Here is an 18711-nt window from a genome sequence, read left to right as displayed (position 1 = left end):
CATGGAAGCATGGAGAAGAGTAGAAAGGATCTCTGCTTTGAAAAGATTGTCAGAATTCTCTGTGTGCCTAGCAGATCAACAGATGCATTTTGGTGATAAACAGTAAATAGAACCCCCTTCAGAATTTAAGGACTTTGTCAGCCCTGGTGGCCAAAATATCCTCTGAAAGCATCCAATATTTCTGTGGACAAATTATGGACAAAACAGAGCTTCTTTCTGATACAAGTGTTTCTTTTCAGGTTAACACTTTCATAATAATAATGATAATAACAGTGCAGTTTCTCTAAAATTAAGATAGGGACAAAGTCTGGACCTGTGACTTCATTGGTATAGGGAGCTCCTGGATTAAGAAACACCCTCTACTAATGTAGGTTGTCACTTGCTCTGCAGCTTAGAGCCTTCAAGAGTTGTCCAGGACACTGAAAGCTTCAATGACTTGCCCAGGGACCCAGAGCTAGTATATGCTAATGTGAGATTTGAACTCAGACTCTTCTGGCTTTTTTCAGGCCAGCTCTCTCCAAAACTCCATTCTGTCTCCAAAGTCTGCAAGATAATGATCACTCATTGTTTGGAAAGTTCAATCCAGTCATGTGTTCCTTAGCAATCTCAACCAACTGAATGAGGATGCCATCCTAGTCAGTCTTACATTGTGCAATTTCTGTAGTTTAGTACTTTTTCATTTTAAATAGTGGTCAAAGCAAAATTAAATGAAATGATAAACTACATATAACAGTATCCTGTGAAAGGATACATCCATGTTTTATAAAGTTGGGAGACAGATTTGGGCTTTGTTTTTAGTGTCTTTGCTACTCATGGTCAAAATTTTGTCCACACTAGGACATGGTAGTGATGGATGGTTGCAGGAAAGAGGCAATCACCCCCTCCCTTGGACCTCTTTTGTGGATTATGAGTGATGGCTCCAGGTCCTTCATGTTACAAGCAGAATTATTGGGATGATATTTTAGAACCAGAAGAGAACTTAGAGATAATTTAGTTCAGCTTATTATTTTTCAGTTAAGCAAATTAAAATCTAGAGAAATTCTGACTTGAGTGAGTTCCATGGCCAGTTAAAGCTAGATCTAGCCCCAAAGGGTACTGACTTAATCACATATTAACAGTTAATTATTAATGTATACTATATGGATAGGCAAGGATCTCTAGCTAAGAGACCCCTGTTCAGGCAGTTTGGTCCCTTCTCTGTATCTTATCGTTTTAGAGAATTGTCAGTGACTTGCCCATCACAGGACGAGGTTGTGTCGTAGACAGGATTTGACCCCAGATCTTCCTGACTCTGAGAGCAACTCCTTTCACTCATGTGATTGAGGTAGACATCCCCCTAATTCACCAACAGGTTTGAGGTCCATTGGTTACCCTCAACCTGCTTTAACCCTTTTGCCAAGACAGTTTTACTGAAGTGTGGCCACAGTGCATATTACAGCTTCTTGAAGTCACGGGTGAGAGTTAGGTGACTAGTTGGACACCAAAGGTATTGAATGAGTAGCCCTGAAAAGTTCTCAGCAAGCCCTCACACCAGAGGTGCTAGTCCTTCTGAACATCGCACACACCCCAAGGTGATAGTCCCACTGTGGAAAGCAATCTCTCTGTCCTGGTCAGACCATATCTGGAGAATTGTACTCAGCTATTGCGGCTACATTTGAGAAAGGACATTGATAAGCTGGAGAAGTCTAGAAGAGGGTTTAGAGACTAGAGACTGCAATTTGAAGTTCACATGAAAGAAATATAAACAGCTTGGAGAAGAAAAAATTCAGGGGTATACAGGACCATAGTTCTAAAGGGACCTTAGAGTACAACCACTTTACTTCACAGATGAAGAAACTGAGGACCAGGGGGATTAGAACCATAGGTTAACGGTCCCTCAGGTTGTGTGACTCCAAATCCAGCACTTCTCCCACTGAACCATGAACTTAAAGTCTCTGAGGGTCTGTCATGTGGAAAAAGAGTCCAACTTGGCTCATTTTGCCCAAGAAAGCAGTCCTAGGAATGGCAGATGAGAGGCAGGCTTCAGCTCTACAGAAAGAGAACTTTTCTAAAAATTAGAGCTGTCCAAAAGTGACATTGCTTATCTTGGAAGCTTGGGTTTTCCATCTCTAGAGTTCTTCCAGTGGGGGCTCTTAGACAACCACTGGGTCTTCCATGTCATATGAACTTGATTGGTATTCATTGAATTCGTGTTCTGTTAGAGGAGATTCCTGCTTGGGTAAGCGTTGCACTAAATGATGTCTGTTCCAACTCTGAGATTCTGTCTTGTGGGGGTAGACCAATTGCTGTACACAACTGTTGTTGACTAACCAAAGTGAGAAGTTAAAAGTTTAATTTCTCTGGCCAACTGGCATCCATTTAATATTTTTTGTTCTTTCTCTTTACATTTTAATTGTTTTGCCTTATTTCTATTGCAGTCTTATTTTTTATATCATTTCTGAAAATATCTCTCCCTTTGCCCTCCCCAGCAATCCATCCTTTATAATGAAGATGTTTTTTTGAAAAAGAGGTAAAAGAAGCAATTCAGCAAAACTAATCAGCAAAAAGACCATGCCCTGTGATAGACACAATATTGTTACCTATAGTCCCCCACCTCTGCAGTACAGGGAGGGGGGCATGCTTTCCCATCTTTTCTCTAGGGACAAGCTTGACTGCCATTCATAACTATCTTAGTTCTCATCCAAACAATAACAACACATTTTTAAAAAGTATTAAATGAGAGTTGCCTTTATTTGTCAGCATATGGGATAGTGAATAAAAAGGTGATAATTGTCACACTTGGCTAAATAGTCCTTTCACATACATATCCAGATATTTTGTGTTTAATCATCCACATGTCAATGTTTCCTTTGTACTCAGCAATCAGGAATACATCTGATAAATGTTTATAATCAAAAAGGAAATGGATGAGATGGGACAAATCCAGAGGAAAAAATGGATTTGTACTCTTCTCACAAAACCTGAGCTTCAGGTCAGTATACATAAGGCCCTTTACTTGGGTATAGTCACCTGCAACTCACCCAGCCACTTCAACATTATTTTATAGATGTGACTGCCACTACATGGGGTCTTCTCTGGAGGTATAAATACAGAAACTTGTGCAATGTTTGATAATTTGGACTTCAGATTTGCTTTATCAACAGCCTGCATGGCAATGTAGATGTTGGTGCCATTCACCAGATTGATGCCTTTTGGCTCAAACACAAAGAATTCCTGGGTGTTGGCCTCCTCAGGTATCAGATCAGTAGTGTTCACTTGGAGAGCATCATCAAACTTATCCCGTAGGTCAAGGATACTTTCACTCATTCGTATAATGTACTCTTGGGCTAAAAGGAGATGAAACTACTTATAATATTTACATAGATTTAATAAAGCAGAAAAATAATAAATATCAGAGATCAGAAAAATGTGTTTTCCCTATCTAAGAGATCAATAGTAAGCTATTGTTATAGTCTTATCTAGCATTCCATTTAAGGTCTTGTGTGTGCGTCCTTGACAGAGTGATAAATGTCAAGCAGGTACGTATGTAGTAGATCTCCACAGGGACCATTTCTCCTGAGAGAGGGAAATGCTATTTCTTGTTAACTTCTTTAGAAATTGAGTTCTGGGTAGATTTTGAAGTTACTTCCAAAGGGGGTAAACTTAGTTCTACAGAACATTTCTATGTTATTCCTAAACCTGCTCCTCCATCTACCTTTCATTCTTTCAGGCTCTAAATTTCTATCTTCTCTGATACAAACCTCAAGAGAGTCTTTCTACGAACTTTGTTATAGTTGCTTTAGTAAGATATCTCATAGTATGAAAGCATGAATTTCTGGGAATAGATTTTCTTTTTAAAACCATATTTTTTTAACTGCTCTTTCTTCAGTAGAGGGTGTTCAAGAATGGCTAGGTGACTGCTTGATTAGGTGGGCTCAGCATTCCCTTCTAGCACTAATAGTCTATGTTCCTTGTGAGTATTCTCTCCCTCTTGAACTTCCTTTGAATTATTTTGTATATTAATTACATTTACTTATCTCTGTTCATGTTGTATCTCTGCACCAGAACACAAGCTCCTTGAGGGTAGGGACTCTCTTTCTCCAGTGCCTACTGCACTGCTTTGTACAGAGCAGACACTTTGGAAATGGCTGCTTTTTTTTTGTTGTTGTTCTAAATGATAACCAAACTTCAGACTTACCGTGACCATGATCATAGTCATCTCCAGGAGCTGTCCATGTCAGATTAATGCGATTTCCTTCTACCTGAGCCTTGAGGTTAGTGATTTGAGATGGTGGGAATACATCTTGAATGGAGCCACTTGGAATATTGGTTACTACAAAAGAACCTCCTGATGCTGTTCTGCTGAAAGATACTTGCTTGCCTTGAAGGTCACTGACATTAAATTCAGGTCTTGGTGGATTCATTTTTACTTCTCCTGCATGGAAAAAGTCATTCAGGTCTTTAGGCACAATACCACTTGCTTGCTGCATTTTTTTTTTTAGGCAATTGGGGTTAAGTGACTTGCCCAGGGTCACACAGCTAGTAACTGTCAAGTGTTTGATCTGAGGCCAAATTTGAACTCAGGTCCTCCTGACTTAGGGCCAGTGCTCTATCCACTTTAGTGCCAGTGATCTATCCACCATATTTTCATTATATGTGATCATAGTGTCCCCAGCTCACCCTCCTCTTTCAGTTTTTTTCTTCTCAATAACACTGTCATCTCCTGCTAAATTTAGGTATCAAGCCATGAGTTAAGTTTGTATGGAGTAAAAGGAAGAAAGGAAATATCCCAGCTCTCTTTCCCAAAGAACAGATTTACTGGAAATCATTCATTTGGAAAAAACTGTGTCACCTCCTCTGCCTATCTAATTAATCCTCTACGTCTTTCAGAACCTATTTCATAGTCTGTGTCCTCTCAATGTTCTTCCCTGACTGCTCCAGCCTAAAGTGAACTGATTTCACTTGCCTCTGAGGCCTGTAGTATTTACTGTCTATACCAGAAACATCAAACATGCTGTCTGACTCATTGAGAAGCAGGAGGGAGTAGATTTATATAGCTTGGTCATGTTGGAGAGAGCCAAGAGCCATGGGTAGACATTAAAAAGGAACAGATATAGCAATTAGAGCTTTTCTATCATAGAATAGACTTTTTCAGTGGATTGCTCCATCACTAGAGAGCTTCAAGCAGAAGATGGAGACAGTATGTTGTAGAGGGGATTCTTGCTCCAGGAATGGGTTGGTCTAGAAGGCCATGGAGGTCCCTTCCAGTTCTGAGATACTGTGATACTTAGCCCTAACCTTTCTACTTCTACCCAAATATTTGTGTCTGTGGGCAATACTGGAATACTTAAGGCTTCTTCTACCAGTTACAGATATGCAGAGACTGCTTTCTTGTGTTATACTGTCTGCTGAACTTTCAATGTAGGACAGACATACTGGACTTACAGTAAGATGCATTTGGTAGTTAGCCTCTCAATTACAGAATTGCAGAACCTCAGAATTGCCAGGGACCCAATGGCCATATAACCCATATTATGTGAAAAGAGTCCTCCTCTATAAACCTGAGTAGTCATCCAGATTGAACTTGAAGCTCTTTAGTGATGGGGATCCCATCTAATGAGGGGAAACTCTGCTTGCTGAGGTAGCTCATTTAGCTATGGAAGAGATCTAAGTGTTAGGAGGTTTTACCTTCTATCAAGGCTAAATCTTCCTCTTTGCAATTTGTACCTACTGAGCTTGGTTCTGCCCTCTGGGGCAGATCAAGTCTAATCTCTCTTCCTTGGGAGATCCCTTCAACTACTTGACAGGTAAGTCTTCTGTTCTCTGGGCTAAATAGCCCCACTGCTTTCAACAAGTTCCATAAAGTATGAATAATCTTTAGTTTGAGATCCAAGATGTGTCAAAGTTCAATTAGATCCCCTCTTGCCATTGACTCAATACAGTACCAAATTTTTGTTATGGAAGTTTCCAAGAAAATCAAGGAAAGAAATCAACCAATTGGAAGTTTCCAAGAAAATCAAGAAATCGACCAATTGGAAAAAGAGATATAAAATCATAAGGAACAATATAACTCCTTAAAAAGTAGAATTGGGCAAGGGGAAGTGAATGATGTTATAAGACATCAAGAAATAACAAAACAAAATCAAAAGAATGAAAAAACAGAAGGGAATATGAAACATCTAATTAGAAAAACAACTGATCTAGAGAACAGATCAAGGAGAAACAATATATGAATCATTAGACTACTTGAAAGTTAAATTTAAAAAAAGAATATTGATATAATATTACAAGAAATTGTGAAGGAAAAGTGCCCTGAGGTTCTAGAACAAGAGGGTAAAGTAGAAATCTGAAAAAATCCACCATTCACCATCTGAAAGAGATACTGGGTTTCTTACCATTCTCTATCCAACCTGGTACATAAAAGGCTCCATTCACTTGGGGTCTTGACATTTGGGTGCTTGTTCCTCCCAGGGCTCTCACTTTTAAGCTGTATCGACCATTTGCTTTGTAGGATCTGAAATACCTTGAATAGACACCATCATTCTCAGAAACATCAGCACCTTTGTGTAGAAATAAAGGAGTTGTCAAGCATTGCCATGATAAATACATAAATAAATTCTCAAAAATACACTTGGACTTTTGAAGATAGTAATAGACTCAAGCATATATGCCACTTCTAGACACAAGCATACATTTTTATAAACTATTTGAGAGTTTTCAAAGCTAATTACAAACTTGATCTCATTGGAATCTCTCAACAACCCTATAAGTACTATAACACACCTATAAGTGGTGTGTTAGAGTCAACTTGTACTAGAGATGGCTTTTTGGTCAATTTTTAATGTTGAGCTTTTATACCTTGGAAGTACCTACAAATTGGGCCTTGGTTTATTGTTTAGTTGAATGTCTAGATTTAAGAAAGTAATGGAGATTAAACTTAGAAGTGTGTTGTATGTTCTTTTTTTCTTCAGAGTCAGCTCTTAAAAATATGCCAGCACAGCCCAGATGAAAGATATTATTGTACCCATTGTACAAATGAGGATACTGAAACTTAGATCAGTTAAGTGACTTTTCCAGTCAAAGAACTAGTAAGTATAAGAGGCAGGACTTGAACCCATGTCTCTTCCCTCTCTCTCAATCTCCATATCCAATCATTTGCCAAGTCTTGTCAATTTGACCTGTATATCATCTCTTCCATCAATCTCTTTTCCTCTACTCATACAGCCTCTACCGTAATTCATGCATTTGGATGATTATAAGAGCCTCATAATTGGTCTTCCTGCCTCCAGTCTCATCCTTCTGCAACACTCCTAAAACACAGATCTGAACATGTGACCTTACTATGCAAAAACTTCAACTACCCCCTATTACCTCTATAGAAATCTTGTCAGTCTTTTAAATCCCTCCATAATTTAACTCCCACCTGCCTTTGTAGTATTATTTTCTATTACTCCCTTTCATGTGATCCCCATACCAATCAGACTGGCAGTCTAACTGTGCCCTATACATATCCTTCAATCTCTTACTTCTCTGCCTTTGCTTAAATGACCCACTGGCCTCCCAGTTTTGGAATGTGCTTCTTCCTCACCTCTGATTCTTGGAATCCATAACTAACTTCAAAGCATAGCTCAGGTGCCATTTCCTCCACAAGGCCTTTCCAAATTCCTGTATTTGTTAGTTCCTTCCCTATCCTCTCTCACACCCAAAGTACTTTGAATTTACCTTGCATATACTTTGCCTTTACCTATCTGTGCATGTTATTTTCAGCCAGTTTGATTGTAAGTTCCTTGAGGGCAGGAATTGCTTATTGTTTGTGAAAGCATCTCTAGCTACTAGCATTGTGCCTTACCTTAGTGTCAATTTAATAAATGTCTCTCAAATCCATACATTTTTATTAAACGGATACCACACATAGTGCCAAGAAGTTCTCTTCCCCAGGATGTACAGGTATTTCAAGGAGTAGAGGAGACATCATTGCTGAAGGCTGTCTGCATAGCCCATTCCCTGGAGGGGATGTACTGGGGACAGAAGCAGGGTGGTGCTGATGTTTGGTCAGTGTGATATTGTTCTTCCTCCCAGGGATCATGGAAAAATTTGGGAGCCACTGCTCTAAAGTATTTCCCTATATTTTAATGATTTTGAATTTGCTTTTTACCAAATAACTTTTAAATTTGTTTAATATCTGATTACAGTCTTCTGTGGACCCCTCTTTACTGTGCTATATGGGTTCACCTAACCCAAGTTACTGGACTGCCTTGTGATCTTAGGGAAAGCCTTGATTGTTTGTTTATTTATAGGTTACACACTTTCCCTAAAACTAAAAGATTCTTAGCTATCTTTGTTTGGTTACTAGGGGGCCTGTTATGTTTTCAGGTAAACAATCTTCCTGGACCTCAAGCCTGATGCTGACATTCATTCAATTCAATTCGGTAAGCTAGAGGCACATTAACAAAAAGGAAACAGACCCTGTCCTCAAGCAGATTACATCTAGCTTGGTAGACACAACTCAAACAAAGATAAGTAGTGGAAAGTTCAATACAAAGTGTGTACAAGGTAAATACCAAGCAGTTTGGTGGGGAGGAGAATAGAGAGGGAAGTAGCTTTTAGTGGAAATCAGGAGAAATCTTGTGTAGGAGATGGGACCTGATTTGTGTTGTAAAGGAAGCTAGGGATTCTAAGAATCCAAAGGGAGGAAGGAATAGATTCCTTACTCATAAAAGGGAAGAAAACTTTTGCACAGATCTAGAATTCTTTTCAAAGGAAATGAAACATGTTTTTCATGGATCATGAGCTGGTAAGGACATTGGTTGGACATTGAGTCCAACCCCTCATTTTACAGTTGTAGAAACTGAGACCCAGTGATATTGTGACTGCCTAAGATCATACAGCTAATACATTTCAAACATGATTGTCCAGGCAAGAGATGGAGCCAAGATGACAGAGTAAAGGCAGGGACTCACCGGACCTCTCCTCAAATACTGTTAAATAATGACTCTAAGCAAATTCTAGAGTGGTTGAACCCACACAATGACAGAGTGAAACAATCTTCCAGCCGAAGATAACTTAGAAGGTTGGCAAGAAAGGTCTGTTGCACTAGGGTGAGAGAGGAAAGCTGTCCAGTGCAGACCAGACTCCAGCAAAACAGGTGTAGGCCTCAGGGCAATTGAATCAGTGGCAGTGGTGGTGGTTTCTAAACTCCTCAGCCCACAGATGGTAAAAGGATTGGACAATGGGTCAGAATGAGAGTTATAGGGGTTCCTTTGCTGGCATGGGGCAGCACTCTGTTGCATTGCCTGTAGTTGGATCTGGGTTGCAGTTCTGAGTCTTAGTCCCAGTGCGAGGAGTAGCACTGGGAAAGCAAAACAAAGCTTATAGCCACTAGGGTGCAGGGACCCCAGTCACAGTTCCAGGATTGAAAAGAGTGCTTGTGGTCCCTTAGAGACCAGAGCACAAGTCAGGAGAGTAGTAATACGCCTATCTCTAGGTCATATCACCTTGGAAGTGCCAAAAACTTACAGTCCCCAGAATTACCTCTGAAAACAGCTGCACAAAAACCTGAAGTTTGGGACAGTGCCCTCTCCACTTGGGAAGCAAAATCTCACTTTAGCATAGAGTTAAAAGTCAAGAAATTGGCTTGAAAATGAGCAAACAACAGAAAAAAGTTCTGACCATAGAAAATTATTATGGTGACAAGGAAAATCAAAACACACACTCAGATGACAACAAAGTAAAAATTCCTGCATCCAAAGCCTCCAAGAAAAATATGGATTGCTTTCATAACATGAAAGAGCTCAAAAAAGATTTTGAAAATCAAGTAAGAGAGGTAGAGGAAAAATTGGGACGAGAAATGAGAGTGATGCAAGAAAATCATGAAAAATGAGTCACCAGTTTAGTAAAGGAGGCATGAAAAAATACTGAGGAAAATAACACCTTAAAAAACAGAATAGGTCAAATGGTAAAAGAGGCAGAAAAATCTAATGAAGAGAGGAATCCTTGAAAAGCAGAATTGGTCAAATGAAAAAAAAAGATATGCAAAAATTCACTGAAGAGAAGAACTCCTTAAAAAAGTTGAATTGGCCAAATGGAAACAGAAATACAAAAACTCACTGAAGAAATAATTCCTTAAAAGTTAGAATTGAGCAAGTGGAGGCTAGTGACTTTATGAGACATCAAGAAACAATCAAACAAAATCAAAAGAATTAAAAAAAAACAGAAGAAAATGTGAAATATCTCTTTGGTAAAACAAGTGGCCTAAAAATAGATTCAGGAGAGATAATTCAAGAATTATTGGACTACCTAAAAATCATGATTTAAAAAATGAGCCTAGACACCATCTTTCAAGAAATTATCTAGGATAATTGCCCTGATATTCTAGAACCAGAGGGTAAAATAGAAATTGAAAGAATCCACTGATCAACTCATGAAAGAGACCTCAAAATGAAAACTCACAGGAATATTATAGCCAAATTCCAAACTTGCCGGATCAAGGAGAAAGTACTGCAAGCAACCAAAAGGAAACAATTGAAATATCGTAGAGCCACAGTCAGAATAACACAAGATTGAGCAGCTTGTATGTTAAATGATTGGAGGGCTTGGAATGTGATATTCCAGAGGGCAAAAGAGCTAGGATTACAACCAAGAATCCTACCCAGCAAAAGTGAGTATAATCCTTCAGGATAAAAATGGATATTCAATGAAATAGAGGACTTTCTAGCATTCCTGATAGAAATAAAAAAACTGAATAGAAAATTTGATTTTCCAATACAAGATGCAAAAGAAACATAAAAAGAAATGATGATTAGGCAGATTTCAGAAAAACCTAGAAAGACATGAACTCATGCTGAGTGAAGTGAGCAGAGCCAGGAGAACATTGTGCACAGTAACAGTAACATTATATGATAATCAACTATGACAGACTTAACCCTTCTCAGCAATACAGTGACCCAAGACAATTCCAAAAGACTCATGATGAAAAATTCTCTCTACATCCAGAGGAAGAACTGTGGAGTCTGAATGCAGACCAAAGCTTACTATTTTCACATTTTTTGTTTTTGTTTTTGTTTTCTTCTGATTGTCCCCTTTTGTTCTGATTCTTCTTTCACAACATGAATAATGTGAAAATAAGATTAATATGATTATACACGTGTAACCTATATCAGATTGCTTACTGTCTTGGAGAAAGGAGAGGGAAGAGAGTGAGGGAGAAAAATTTGGAACTCAAAATTTTATAAAAGTGAATGTTAAGAACTATCTTTACATGTAATTGGAAAAAATACTATTAAGTGGGGGAAAAGTAGAAATGATAAGCAGGATGCTCTTTGAAAAATATGGAAAGACTTACATAAACTGACCTACATTAACTTACATGAATAAGAGCAGGATGCTCTTTAAAAAATGTGGAAAGACTTACGTGAACTGATGCGAAGTGAAACATGCAAAACCAGGAGAAGGTTGTATACAGTAACAGTGATATTGTATGATAATCCACTATGAATAATTTAGCTATTCTCAACAGCAATGATCCAAGACAGTTCTGTAGGACTTATGATGAAAAGTGCTATCTCCAGAGAAAGAACTGGTAGAGCCTGAATGCAGATCAAAGATACTTTTTCTTTAGTTTCTTTATTTTTCTTGTTTTTTTTGTCTGCATTTTCTTTCACAGAATGACTTCCATGGAAATGTGTTTTGTGACTACACATATATAACCTATGTCAAACTGTTTGCCTTCTCAATAAGGGGGGGAAGAGAAAGAGGAGGAGAATTTGGAATTCAGAATAAAAAAAGAATATTAAGATTGTTTTTACATGTAATTGGAAAAACATAAAATATTGAACGAGTGAAAAAGGGAGAATCCTGTGCTCTTTCCACTATACCATGTAATTTTTCATTTTATTTTGTTAAGGTTTCTCAAATATAAAAGTTATGAACCTGACTCTTCCCTTTCAGCCAGGAATAGGTATTAATGACCTCCTGCCAAGAATGTTAATGAACACTGATGCAAACATTTTAAAGAAAACACTAGCAAAGAGATTACAATAATATATCCCAAAGATCATATACTATGACCAGATGGGATTTATACTAGGAATGTAGAACTTGTTCAATATTAAGAAAACTATCAGCATAACTAACTATATGAATAAGAAAAACAACAAAAATCATATTGTTATCTGAATTGATAAAGAAAAAGCTTTTGACAAAATACAATACTTATTCCTATTGAAAGCACAGAAAAGTATAGGAAAAAATGGAGCTTTACTTAAAATGATATGTAGTATTGATCTAAAACCATCAGTAAGTATCCATAATTGGGATAAGCTAGTAGCCTTCCCAATAAGATAAGGAGTGAAGTAAGGATGCCCATTATCACTACTGTTATTCAATATAGTACTAGAAATGCTAGCTATAGCAATAAGCAAAGAAAAAGAAATAAAAGAAATTAGAATAGTAAATGAGGAAAAAATGATCACTCTTTGAAGGTGATATGATAGTATACTTAGAGAATCCTACAGAACCAACTAAAAAATGTTGAAATAATTAACCACTTCAGCAATGTTTCAGGATAGTAAATAAACTCCTATTAATCATCAGCATTTCTATATATTACCAACAAAGTCTAGCAGCAAGAGAAAGAGAAATTCCATTTAAAATAACTGCAGATAATGTAAAATGCTTATGAGTCTACCTATTAAGAAAAACTCAGGAACTATATGAACACAATTACAAAACATCTTTCACACAAATAAAGTCAGATCTAAACAATTAGAGAAATACTAATTGCTCATGGGTAGGTCAAGCCAATGTAACAAAAATGACATTTCTACCTAAATTAATTTACTTATTCAGTGCCATACCAAATGGCCAAAAGTTATTTTATAGTATTAGAAAAAATAATAACAAAGTTCATCTGGAAGAAGAAAAGGTCAAGAATATCAAGGAAATCAATGAAAAAAATGTGAAGGAAGGTGACCTTACCGTACTCTGTCTCAAACCATATTACAAAGTGGTAGTCATCAAAACAATCTAGTGCTAGCTAAGAAATAGAGTGGTGGACCAGTGGAATAGATTAGGTACACAAGACACAGTGGTGAATGACCATACTAATCTAGTGTTTGATTAACCCCAAAGAGTCCAGTTTCTGGGACAAGAACTCAACATTTGACAAAAATTACTGGGAAAACTGGAAAGCTATTTGGCAGAAATAAGGTATAGGCCAATATCTTATACCACATACCAAGATAAGGTCAAAATGGGTACATGATTTAGATATAAAGGTTGATATCACATAAGCAGATTAGGAGAGCATGTAAAATTTTATGTGTCAGATCTATGAATAAGGGAAGAATTTATGAGTAAACAAGTGATAGAGAGGATCAAGAGAATTAAAATGTATAATTTTGATTAAATAAAATTAAAACATTTTTGCATAAACAAAACCAGTGCAGCCAAGATTAGAAGGTATATAGAAAATTGGGGAATTTTTTTTTTGCAGAATGTTATCTCTGATTAAGGCCTCATTTCTCAAATATATAGAGAATTTAGTCAAGTTTATGAGAATACAAGTTATTCCCCTATTGGTAAATGGTCAATGGATATGAATTAACAGTTTTCAGATGAAGAAATTAAAGTTATATATAGTCACATGAAGAAATGCTTTGAATCACTATTGATTAGAGAAATGCAAATTAAAACAACTTTAAGGTACCACCTCACACCTATCAGATTGGCTAATATGATAGAAAAGGAAAATGATAAATGTTGAAGAGCATGTGAGAAAATTGGGACACTGATGCATTGTTGGTGGAGTAGTCAACTGATCCAACCATTCTGGAGAGAAATTTGGAATTATGCCCAAAGGGCAATCAAACTGCATACCCTTTGATCCAGTACAAACCACTAGTAGTTCTGTATATGAAAAAGATAATAAAAAAGGGAAAATGACCTACATGTACAAAAATATTTGTAGCAGTTCTTTTTGTGGTGGCAAAAGTTGGAAATTGAGAGGATCCCCATCAACTGAGGAATGACTGAACTAATTCTGATATATGAATATAATGGGATACTATTATGCTATAAAAATGATGGGAAGGCAGATTTCAGAAAAACCTAAAAAGAAATATATGAACAGATACAAAGTGAAGTTAACAGAAATAGGAGAATTATACACAGTAACAGCAACATTTTGTAATGATCAATTACGATTGATTTAGTAGCTGCTCTTCTCAGCAATACAATGATCCAAGACAATTCTAAAAGACTCATGATGGCAAATGCTATCCACATCCAGACAAGGAACTGATGGAGTCTGAATGCAGGTCAAAGCATACTATCTTCATTTTTTCCTTTTGCAAATAATAATTTTTTGCAACTGTTTCTTCTTTCACAACATGATTAATATGGAAATATGTTTCATGAGATTGCACATATATAGTATATATCAAATAACTTACCATCTTCAGGAGGATTCATGGTAGGTAAGGAGAGAGGGAGAAAATTTAGAACTCAAAATATTATAAAAATGAATGTCAAAATTGTCTTTATATGTAATTGGAAAAAATGAAATACTATTAAAAAATGAAAACTAATAAAAGTATCTTAATTCTTTCTTAAAAGAGAAAGAACCCTAAGGTTTTTATGGATTATAAGTTACCTGCACCATTATCTAAAAGTTCCAGAGTCACTGTTGTTCCATCAGCTGATTCGATGAGGGCTGTTACAGTGGCTCCTATGATAGGCACAGATCCTTGGCGAACTTCTGCGTAGACAACCATTGGACTAGGGAAGGTGCTGGTGTCTTTATTCATTTTAGAATCCACTGTAATGGGAGTTACATTAGGATTTGCAGCACGAGAGGTTACTGTCAGAGTCAGGGTTTGTGCACTTGACATAAGGTTGTAAGTCCAAATTCCATCCTGAAAAATCCGGTACAAATTCATTAAAGCAAAACAGTGTTAAGACCTGCCCTACCTGCCTTCTCTGTTACACATTGTCTATCTTAACATCTTATCTGATTCACACAAGTGAAGTTGAAGAAAACCACCTGCTGGAGAGTTTATATGACTTTGCTTCTCTATCAGCCGTGACAGTCATTTCAAATATTCCGCCCTCTGAGTGCAGCAACTAGACTAGAGCTTCCCCTGGGGTATGCGTAATACTGATTACTATTGAAACCTTTGCTAAGAAAAATGTGACTTAAAAGATTTGCCCCGCCATAGTCTTTACTCCTCAGAAGCAAGGCTAAGATTTTGGATGTCAGTACTCATATATTATAAAATTCTGGATGGGGAAATGGGGTGTCATAAATATGTTCATATCAATCAGAAAAGGTTCTATAACTTCCTGGCCTGCCCTCCTAACCTTCCTTAAGTTCTAGCCCAGTTTCTACAATTAAATACATCTTATTACAATTCCTTTCTTGCCACAGTGTCATTTTTTAAGCCTTGGCTTTTTGTGGTCAATTCATCACTTTTTAAGAGAACATGTGGAATAAGAGTGTGTTTTTTTTTAGTAAAAAAATACTTCTTGTCACTCAAGAATAGTTACAAAGTTATAATACTGATATTAAAGTCTTGGCTCCATTTTCTGAAAAGAGAAAAAGCTCCTCACCTTGGCAGTGTTTGGTATTTTGAGGTATGCCATCTTGGAAATTGCATCCACTGAAAAAGTATCATAGATTTTCCCGCTGGGGTCTGAGACAAACATTTGGGGTTGTTGTGCTGTCCATGTGACAAGAAATAGTGTGTCATTGCCTACTGTGCTGTCAACAGTAACTGTGCCATTCATCCATTCCCCATCCTTCAGAGTGGCTCCCTTACTCTCAAGCTGTTAAGAAACCATAACAAACCATTTAGTGACTGGGCAAAGGAATAAGTTATCAACAAGTCATATCATGCCAATGGGCAAAAGATTATAAATTGCAGAGCAGGAACCAGCATGCATTGGTAGAGGGAGTTTCCTTACCTGGAAGTTCCTCTAACAATTAAATTAGAGGTCCCTTCCCTATCCCTCTGGTTAGCATACATTAGGAGATAGGATGGTCAAGAGAGGAGACAGGTGTCATAGCTATACAAATGTGCATGAATAATATTCCTGGCACAAAGGACATGAAAGACAGGGCTAGAATGAGATCCCTTATTCTTAGCCCAAGGTAATATTCAAGTTTCCCTTATTCACTCTTTCTCCCTTCCTTTTTTTTTCTACTCAACTTCCCTTCTAAATCAAATTCGCTCTATTGTGAGTGGGGAGAGAATAAAACTGTAGTCTCAGCCAGGTTCTTGAGTTCAGCTCCTTGATTTTGAGTCAGCTTCTCAGCGGTGAAGACAGGCAGGATTTTTGGTGAGTGGAAGGAACATCTTGAGCAAAAGCATAGAGATTTAGAGCAGTCTCTGCCCACAAGGAGCTCACATTCTGACTAGGGCTGGGAGCAACATTCAAAAAGAAAAAGAAAAGCTGTGCATACAAGATACAAACAGTACAAATGTCAGAGTGATTGCATCAGCAGATAAAGAATCCAGATTTCTTTCCACTGAACCACCCTGCCTTATTGGTCTGGCCTGGCCTGGTCCTGTTGTCCTTTTATTCCTCCCAATTACCTCACTCTCCCACTCACCACAGAGCCTCCTCCAAACCTTTTCAACTCTCCTTAAACCTCCCATGGCTCCCTGTCCCTCACTCTCTAATCTGAAAATCTTACCTCATATTTCACTGAAAAAAATTGATATCATTCTCTGAGAGCTCCTTTTTCCTCATCTTCCTTTTCATTTCATGTCTCCCCTATGCCTTCTACCACTATCTCTTTCACTCCTGCCTCACATTAAGAGGTGGCCCTTTTCTTTGCCAGGCAAAACCCTCTCCATGCATGAGAAACCCATTTCCAACCTGTCTTCTTCAGGAGTTTGTCCCTTCTGTCATTCTCACACTCTCATTCATCTTCAATCTCCTTGTCTGCTTGGCCTCTTCTCTACTACAAACATACCCATGTTTCCTCCATCCTCAAAAATCTTCATCTGATCTGTCCATCCCCACGAGCTATCATCCTATACCTCTTCTCACTTTTGCAGCTAAGCTCCTAGAGAAGGCTGTATACAATAGGTGCTTCTTCTCCCTTTCCTCTCACTCTCTTCTTAAACTCTACAGTCTGTCTCCCAACATTATCACTCAACTGAAACTTCTCTGTCCAATGTTACTATAATGATGGCCACCAATCGTGCTGTGTCCTGGGTCTTCTTCTTTTCTCCCTCTATACTATTTCACATAGTAATCTCATTAGCTTCCATGGATTCAATTATCATCTCTTGGCTGATGATTCTCAAATCATCTTGACTTCAGACAAGTCCATCATCCTCAGTTTCCTCACCTATGAAATGTGTGGTTTGGACTGGTTCACTCTGAAGTTCCTTCCAACTTTATATCTCTGATGTATGATTTTATGAACCTCAGAGGTCCTTCGAAACTCTAAATTTCTGACTCTAGAATGCTGTGATCCTATACAGTGCAAACATGTGAAAGGAGAAATGGAAACTGACCTGGATGGACCGTTGAGTGATCAGTCCATTTCCTGATGAGAGGGAACTGAATGCATCAATGAGCCCATTGTTCTGGGCATTGTCTGTAGAAGCTGTCTTCACACCTCCTAAAGTAGGATCATATTAACAGAAATTAAATAATTGGCACAGGGTAATGACAAATTAACAGTCTTACCAAAGTTATTTTTTCATGAAGTTTTATGTTCTTTCATAAACTGCAGCCATTCTACAGCTAGTAGGAATAAAACCTCACTCTAGGAGGTAAAGGTAATATTTTTCAGTCTTGTGGTGTATAAAGTATATCTCATACAATCATTAAAGTCTCATTTACCTGGAACACAACCAAGGCCTTGGGAAGAGATAAAAATGTTGATAAGGACTCAAATAAGCATCACAGAATCTATGATCTAAACCAGTTCATTTATTTCGTTCATAATTGAACTTCCTGGATCCTCATTACTTCAAGGATCCATCAATTCAGCTGTTCAGGGACTCTTGGCACATAGTAGGTACTTAAATGTTTATTGCCTGACCTTCCAGAGCCTGTGTCCCATTTCCATAGCCTTCAGAAACACCAGGTCTCCTGTACTGGTTCACCTGTAGATCTTAGTGGAGAACGTGAGGGGAGGTTTACATAGAAATAATCTTTCATGCCTATTGAAGAAACATATTCTCCAGGTTATTGTTTACCTGTCATCTTTGAAAGCTCCTCCAGGTCTTTGGCTGCAGAAGGTCCCAGAGCAACTGTGTGGATAATGGCCCCACTTTGTTTCACTTCATCAAAACATGTGCTGATTGTACTGTCTTCCCCATCAGTCAGAAGGACGATTTCGGAACCATCTGTTGAGAATTTCTGTCGTATTACCTGAAAACACAGATTCACCCCAAACATTGGTAAGCAGACTTAGTGTTATCAGGTAATCTCGAGTGAATGGATCTGGCCAGGAATGAAAGAAGAAAATAAAGGAAAGACCCCAGGACTCCAGGAAGATCTTCCCATCTTGAGATTTTTCAAATATGAAATGTGTAACTTTCAGAAACTCAGTCCAAGCCCCTTTTCTCTTGATCTAATCCAGGAAATTTGTCACAGCTGATGCTGCCAGTGGGCAGCAGGGCTGCTCTGGTGAAACTGAGTGACCCAGCTTCTGTACACTGGTAATCAGTCCCAGCCAGGGTATCGGTTCTTTGTGGTTCTAGCACACATTGA

The 18711-nt window shown here is 37.9% G+C and overlaps 1 protein-coding gene across 1 annotated transcript; it reads right to left on the bottom strand.

Moving 5' to 3' along the window:
- Positions 1-2698: 2698 nt before the first annotated feature.
- Positions 2699-18411, bottom strand: LOC114030745 (calcium-activated chloride channel regulator 1-like). Its single transcript, XM_027845618.1, has 7 exons — positions 18195-18411; positions 17505-17611; positions 15586-15801; positions 14630-14891; positions 6375-6539; positions 4178-4414; positions 2699-3326 (listed from the first exon to the last, which is right to left on the bottom strand). Exons 1-7 carry the CDS (start codon positions 18394-18396, stop codon positions 2992-2994), a joined length of 1524 nt encoding a protein of 507 aa, XP_027701419.1. The 5' UTR covers positions 18397-18411; the 3' UTR covers positions 2699-2991.
- Positions 18412-18711: the final 300 nt, after the last annotated feature.

Source organism: Vombatus ursinus, unplaced genomic scaffold, assembly GCF_900497805.2.
Source record: "Vombatus ursinus unplaced genomic scaffold, bare-nosed wombat genome assembly UNPS02005264.1, whole genome shotgun sequence".
Taxonomy (NCBI): domain Eukaryota; kingdom Metazoa; phylum Chordata; class Mammalia; order Diprotodontia; family Vombatidae; genus Vombatus; species Vombatus ursinus.
This window is presented reverse-complemented; position numbering and strand designations above follow the sequence as displayed.

Coding starts and splice junctions, on each gene's coding strand:
- LOC114030745 (XM_027845618.1), bottom strand. CDS start 18,396: ATGTTTGGGGTGAATCTGTGTTTTCAGGTAATACGACAGAAATTCTCA. Junction 17,612..18,194: donor GGAGCTTTCAAAGATGACAG/GTAAACAATAAC, acceptor ATCCTACTTTAG/GAGGTGTGAAGACAGCTTCT. Junction 15,802..17,504: donor TCACTCAACGGTCCATCCAG/GTCAGTTTCCAT, acceptor GTTTCTTAACAG/CTTGAGAGTAAGGGAGCCAC.